The sequence below is a fragment of the Castanea sativa genome, chromosome 1, assembly GCF_040712315.1.
Source record: "Castanea sativa cultivar Marrone di Chiusa Pesio chromosome 1, ASM4071231v1".
NCBI classification, from domain to species: Eukaryota; Viridiplantae; Streptophyta; class Magnoliopsida; order Fagales; family Fagaceae; genus Castanea; species Castanea sativa.
This window is the reverse complement of record NC_134013.1, coordinates 23836655-23844294: the sequence shown is the minus strand read 5'-3', so window position 1 is coordinate 23844294 and position 7640 is coordinate 23836655. Positions and strand designations below refer to the sequence as shown.

The window sequence follows — 7640 nt, the reverse complement described above, 5'->3', positions numbered from 1 at the left end:
ATTTTTTTTTTTTTTATGGCATCCGCTTTTGATAATAGTTCTTTATCATTAGACCAAGACATCAATTAGTTTTTTATGTAAGCGGGGATTAAACCTCAAATCTCTTATACAACCATTAGAGACTTTACCAATTGAACTAACTAGAGCCCACTATTTATCATTTCTTCTTGATTTGTATTTAGTAGTAATATATTTGAGTGAAACACAAAACTTTTTGCTTTTTTTTTCTCATAAATTTCATTTAGTTTGAATTTTAAATTCAATTTTCTCATAGTGAATGATTGATGAATCCAGTTTTAGCGAGCTTTTGTTTCTGGATCCAAAACTTTTTTCTTTTTAAAGAAAAAGAGAAACTTTTCCTTTAAAAAATATAATAGACATATCATTCAGGGAAGTGTTTGGATTTTAAGGCGAAAAATATATTTTTTGTTTTTCATTTTAAAAAAAAAAAACAAAAAGTGAAGGACGTTTGTCAATTTTGGACTTTAGTAGGAACTTTTACAAACTTACAATTGCCTCCATAGAGAACACACAATTTTATTATTATTTTTATTGTAGAAAGACTAGAATTTATTAAACAAAGCAAAAAGAAATTACATCAGAGAGTAGACACAATTAAATTGAGAGAAATTATGGTGTCACACCCAATTACACAACTTTGCTCACAACTCGCCCATGTGGCGAGTTGTGGTTGGTGGAGGGGTGATGATGAGTCCATGTGAGGACACCTTTCTACCAACCACAACTCGCCACATGGACGAGTTGTGAGCAAAGTTGTGTAATTGGGTGTGACACCATAATTTTTCTTAAATTGATCTATTTGTGTGTTTGGATGAATGGGTTTTGCTCTAAATGAAGGGGGACATAGGAACCAGTATTCAGACATAATGTAGGCATTATGCTATCCCTTTGCGTTTTATTTTATTGCTTTTATATTGAAACCAATTGTTTCAAGTGTAAGTTGTTGGAAAATTTCCAAAGTAGAATAATAATCTATATATATATATATATATAAATAGCTAAAATTGAGAGAAAATTTAATTAGATTTTAAATTGAAATTCAATTAGAATCTTATTTTGTGCCATATGTCTCATCTAATTTAAGTTTTAAAATTTTTATGCCAATTGAGTTAATTTATTGTAAAAATTGAATTTCAATTAGAGTTTAATTTTACTTTCTACACGGTGAAATAATTATTTTTGGTCAATTAACCAATTACTTATTCAATGTATAATCACAAGCTAATCACCATAGATTAGTATATCACCAATTATAAAGCAATAAGAAATAAAGTAAATAATACAAAATGTCGGTGACAACGTGGAAAACATATAGACACATCCAAAGGAAAAACAACTACAAGGATTACCCAAACCCTAAAAGAAAATTCACTAGTATAGATTTGAAGTTTACATATAAATGATGCCCATAATCCTAGACTATACCACTTATAAAACATACTAACATGACTCGCAAGGAAACTCGGACAACCAAACTCTCGAAAAACTCACATAAAATAGTGCACTCAAGAAAAGCCTACAAAATTCTTTGGGGCCATAACCCATAACTTCCAAAACTAATGCTCAAAATGCTCCAACAACAAAACAATGTAAAATAAGTGTCATGAGATTATGATAATTCATTTCTAGAAGTTATAACTTTTTACACCAAGCTCTGATTTGCCTAAATTTGGTGCCTAAATTTTACAAGCTTTCCAAAGGAACTTGATTTTTGTCTAATTTTGAGTCCATAGGGCCCCCAAAACAAACTTTGTTTTAGTGGCTTTGTTTTTGCTCCGCTCGTGCGTGGTACTCCTAGCTAGTGGAACAAGTGCATTTGTTTTTCATGGCAATATTAAAATGATGGTGTTCTTAAGCAGATCCTATATAGTTACGTTCTCTAAGTCTCTAACACGTTTTCACATTAACATCAAGATGCATGCATGCATGCATATGCCCCTCATGGACAGTTGGACACATAACATTAGTCAATGCTGAAATCCTGCAGAAACTTTGCCAATATTTTTTTTTTAAATTTTGTTTCCCAGTTTTTCACCCAAAAAGTCATATTTTCCAAAACCTTTTTCTAGGGAAGTAATCCTATCAAAAATAATACTTTCATGTTTCAACAGGTTTCCTGTTTTTCCACCCAAAAAAAAAAAATATATATATATATATATATTTTTTTTTCCAAAACATTTTAATAACGCAGTAATTCTATAAAATATTCTTTTTTCAATCTTTTTTTTTTTTAATTTTCCATTAAAAAGTCATATTTCCCAAATTATCCTTCAAATGCAGAAATTCTGCCTAAAATCTTCAATTATTTTCTTGATTTTCCACTTAAAAACCATACTTTTCAGTTTTCAAAACCTTTTTTAAATGTAGAAGCTAGCTCTGAGAAAAATTTTCTTTTCAACTTATTTTCTAGATTTTTCACTAAAAAATTATATTTTCTAGAAACACATGCTTTCCTAATTTTCCACTAAAAATTCATATTTATCAAGATTACTTGGTTTCTTGATTTTTCCAGTCCGTAAAATATCTGATTTTCTAATTTTCCACTGAAAAATCTTAAACTCTTTCACGACCCACATGTTCAAAATTAAAATATGGTTCTTGTTTTCCATTTCAAAAATCTATCTTTAAAAAAAAAAATTAAACTCTGGTTATGGTTTATTCATTTTGAAAACCAATCCGTTTCAACAAAAATTTTAGTTTAAGGGCTTTCCATTTTAGAAATCTATCTTTTTTGAAGATTAACTTTGGTTCTAGTTTATCCATATATGTTCAGTAAAATTTTCGGTTTAAAGATTTTCTTTTTCGGCAAATAAGATCACGAATGATGTCTCCCTTTGTGTGATCTCTTAGTTTAAACCTCATCAATAGATGGATAACATTATTAACCACAGAATAACTGGATCCTAATAATGGCCATGACTTTCCCCAAAACATGACTACAATAGGCAACATTGAGATTTCTAGTTTATCTCGACATTAGCCGTTACCAGTCATTGTTTTTTTTTTTTCTTTTCAAAACGTTTTTCAAACTATAACCATTTTCCTTTTTTCCTTTAAAGCAAAACCATTGATATCATGGGATACATGCCCCCAAGACTAGGCAAGCTTGTATATGAGCTATAGATTATGTAGTTGTTAATTAGGTTGGGGGAATCTATTTATGTTTGTTACTGGTCCAATCAAGTAGAAGTAAACTCTACAGGATATGGTTGATTTTTCCACCGCATAGGAAGAATACATGGTAGTAACAACGACATTAAAAGATACTGTTTGGTTCAATGGGCTGGTTAATGAGTTTGATTTCAAATAAGATAGCATGGTGCTACGTTGTGATAGTTAGAATGCAATTAATTTGGCAAGGAATCAAGTATATTGTGCAAAGGAAAAAGCATATTGATGTACAATATCATAAGATAAAAAAATGGACTTTTTTGAGGGATAAATCCTTGTCAAAGTTCCAAATCAACCACTTTGTTGTGTGTGGTTTTTGTGTGAGAGAATTAAGATGTATTTGAATTTTGGGTTTTTTGAGGAAATTCTTATACTATTGTTTTAATCCTCCTAACCATATGGTGAAAGTTTCTTTGCGTCTATGGGTTTATTCCTATATTCTCTGGGAAAATTATTAGGTACTTCCAGAGTACCATAAATGCGTATTCCTCCCTCTCACATAAATAGTAGGTCCCACTATGAATTTAATTAGTGGGACCTATCATTTATGTGAGATAAGAGAATATGCATTTATGGTACTTCAGAAGTACTCAATAATTTCCCTGTTCTCTGTATATGTGATTATTAATTTTTTTTTCTAAAAAAAAAATTGCCTTTAATTTTATTAGATTGAACATCCAAATGAGAGCAATAAATATGTAATAATTCGTTTCTATTCTATTCCTCTATAAACTGCAAGTGTTGAGTTGAAAAATCTAGCCGGTCCATCATCATCCCTAGACGCATTTAATCTTGTACTAAAGAGATTTGATTGGATTTTGTTTTTTTCTTTGAAGAAAAGAGATTTGATTCTTCAGTAGTTATTTCATCACAGCCGCATTGCCATTTGGGACTCCAAAAATATCAAATATACACCCAACAAATTAGTCTTTCTCACCTGCGGGCTTTTCTCATCCAAAGGCTAGTTTTTTAGGGCGAGAATAGTTCGTTTTTTTCATGTAAGCAAAAATAGAAGTATAATACTAAATATATAAACTATTTTACAAATTTTTTTACAAACTGTTGATATGGTAAATAATTATTGGTAAATGAAAAAGTGATATTAATGACGGGTCTAGATGAAAGCCAATAAAAAATTAGTTACATTAACATTTTGTAAAAATATTGTAACGTGAAGATTAATACTCTTTCACTTTTTTTTTCCTTTTTTTTTTTTTTTAGTCACGTTGATCATCATGCTTTAGTCATGAAACAACACGACCGGTATAACGGTCATAAAGTGTACCAGCTTCTAATTCCCTGTTTTAGGCGAAATTGTCGGTGTTCTATCTATAATTCACAAGAGAAAGGTACGTAATAGCTAAAAGCCTAGATTAGAACTCCAAGAATTCTAATTCCATGCTTCCATTTTTTTCCCCTCTCATAATTATTTCTTCCTCTTTTTATTTTTGGATAAAATTATGTGTCTTCCCTGTAGACTTCATTTTGAAACTTGATATGCAGGATTAAAGTTTGTTCAATATCCACCATGATCAGATTTCTCTAATGTTCTGAATGGTGGGTCATTTGTTTTATATCTATTTTTTTTTTTACTATTAATTTCTCTTTCTACTTTTTAACTCGTCATTCATCATTATCCATCTAGATAGTTATTCATCTTGCTTGTTTGCAAGAAAACTTTTTTTTCCCTGTGGGTCAGTTTTTATTGGGTTTTACAGATACAAATCATCTTAATTTTTCATTCTTTTGAAAGTTTATATACTTTTGCACGATGCAACAAAACAAGGTATATCCGAGATGATTTCTTCTTTACTTACTTTTTTGGATAAATGTTTGATGAGTATTTTTCCACTTTCTTGAGGGATGTGATCAGAGAATAATTCCAATAGGTCAGTTCATGTGTGTGGGTAAAACATTTTTTGACAGAAGTCACAAGAACATCAAAGTGAAAGTTATCCTTTAGGGAAATTTGGCTTAATTTCCAGATTGGTTCACCTAATCTGGGTCGCATAGGCAACTGTTTGAGCCCTATGGCATTCAGTTCCATACGTCCCTCAAAGTTTCAACTTTTTTTTTTTGTTTTTTGTTTATTACGTAGATGTCCAAAACTCTTCGAGCAATCTATTTCATTAGTTGTAGTGCTCCATTTCACACACAGCAAATAATTAGAGTCCCCCAACATAAGGCATTATTGACTTCACTTGATCTTGGAAAAGACTAGACCAACCTCAATTCATAGTTTCAACATTCTTTAGTTAATGAGGCAGCCATTGTCAGTGTTAGTAGGTAGCATTGTAATTCTCTTCGCAAATGGTGCTAGTTTAGTGGTTTTCTTTTTATCTTTTTGGTTTTCATTAGTGGCCATGCCCCACTTTTGCCTCGTAGCCGGGGGTCTCCATCCATAAATACGCTTCTTGAGGGCGTGTGTTCTCCACATCTCTCCATTTCCTCCTCCTCAGTACCTCCTTCTTCAACAACTAATTTAGCTACTTCCCATCCTTTTTTTTTCTTTTTTTTTGCCATGGCATCCAACGTCCAAACATCCCTGAATGGTGCTAAATTCACCATTCCCACCACTCATGACCTGGAGCAATCAACGCTGGAGATAGAAACCAAGGAATTTGATTACTCGAAAAGATCCCAATGGTTACGTGCGGCTGTGTTAGGAGCCAACGATGGGCTGGTCTCAACAGCTTCATTGATGATGGGTGTTGGAGCAGTTAAACAAGACATTAAGGCCATGATACTTACTGGGTTTGCAGGCCTTGTTGCTGGGGCTTGTAGCATGGCCATAGGAGAGTTCGTGTCTGTGTACTCACAGTTGGATATAGAGGTGGCCCAGATGAAAAGAGAGAAGCAAAAGGGTGAGCTAGGTGGAGAAAGATCAGAAGAGGAAGATGATGCTGAAAAAGAGAGTTTGCCAAACCCTTTGCAAGCTGCAGCAGCATCAGCTCTTGCCTTTTCTGTGGGTGCAATGGTTCCATTACTTGCAGCTTCGTTCATAAAAGAGTATAAGGTAAGAGTAGGAGCGGTGGTGGGTGCAGTGAGCTTGGCTTTGGTGGTGTTTGGGTGGTTGGGTGCTTTGTTAGGTAAGGCACCATTGCTTAGGTCTGTACTGAGGGTTCTGATTGGAGGTTTGCTTGCTATGGCTATAACTTTTGGGTTAACCAAACTGATTGGATCAAGTGGGCTGTAATATCAGACCCCAACTTCTTCCAATCTTAGTTTGTGTTCTTCTGATGGGATATGTAATGCGTTCTTTTCCCTTTCTTTTGTAACTTTGTCCCCTTTCCCCACTCTTGCCAAAAGCTATAAAAGTAGTTTATCATGGTTTATGACTACCATGCTTTGTACCAGCTGAACTTTCTCTCTTTCTAGCTCTCAGGTACACCACAAACACGTACTGGCATATATGCGCAAAAATAAAACAAAACAAAACAAAATAAAATTCCTACGTGGATGTGCACTCACATAAAGATTAAGTGGCAAGTTATTAATATTGTGATGTCAATATAGTATACACTGAGTTATACGTCGTGCATATAAGGAAACTTTTTTTTAGGTTTAGTATCAAAATTTTCCAAAAATATAAAAGAAAAAGAAGTAACTAAAAATCATATACAACTATCAAAATCATTTGAGCAATAAAACAATAATAAGAAATACTAAAAGAATTACCTTGTAAGAAACGACTACTCCTTCCTTAATTTGAGAGAAAAAGAAAGAGGTCTAAAAAAAAATAAATAGAGGAAGAGAGACATTTATTTATGATTAATTTTAGTAACTGGGCTTGGCCTAAAGGATTACTCATCCTGACATTTCAAATGAACTAAAAATGATATCACAATACAAATTTTACTCAAAAGTCATGATAACTTTTAGAGATAGATGAGACAAGTTATAGATCTTTGTCTTAGAACATCATTCTCTTTCCCTTTTGTGCTATGTGTTTGTTTAAAAAAAATCAATAAGCCTAGCTAAATAATAGGCTAGCAATTAATAGTTCATAATTTTTTTTGGTTATATTAAATCTTTAAGGCACGTAATAAAATAAAATCACCAAAATCCATTTAAAATAGGGTTTGTGATTTTAATCCAAACTCTAAGGGATAAAAATATGAGAAAATTGAAAAACTTGAAGGAGTAAACTGTGACATAACAAAATTACAAGAGAGTAAATAATTTGTCCACAAAATACAAAATCTATTAAATTTGAGCCCGCTGATTTTTTATTTTTTTATTTTTTGTACTTTAAACTTTAGGAGGTGAAATGTAACAATTGTATTTTTTTTTTAAATAAATTTTAGTAGGGAATAATCATAAAGAGATAAATTTTAATTTTTCCTAAATACTAAATAGTATATGAGTGTTGTGGCCAGTAGTGGAAAAGGCATATTTGTTAGTTGTGCCCCAGCACTTGTGGTGGTCTATAGTTGCTATTTGGAGGG

General features: G+C 32.1%; 1 protein-coding gene across 1 annotated transcript; it reads left to right on the top strand.

Moving 5' to 3' along the window:
• Positions 1-5584: 5584 nt before the first annotated feature.
• LOC142622070 (vacuolar iron transporter homolog 3-like) lies at positions 5585-6548 on the top strand. The gene has a single exon (XM_075795493.1). The coding sequence runs from the start codon at positions 5714-5716 to the stop codon at positions 6386-6388; it is 675 nt and encodes a 224-aa protein (XP_075651608.1). The 5' UTR covers positions 5585-5713; the 3' UTR covers positions 6389-6548.
• The last annotated feature ends 1092 nt before the right edge of the window (positions 6549-7640 follow it).

Bases quoted from the DNA above. Each gene is read 5' to 3' on its own strand.
- LOC142622070 (XM_075795493.1), top strand. From the start codon at position 5,714: ATGGCATCCAACGTCCAAACATCCCTGAATGGTGCTAAATTCACCATT.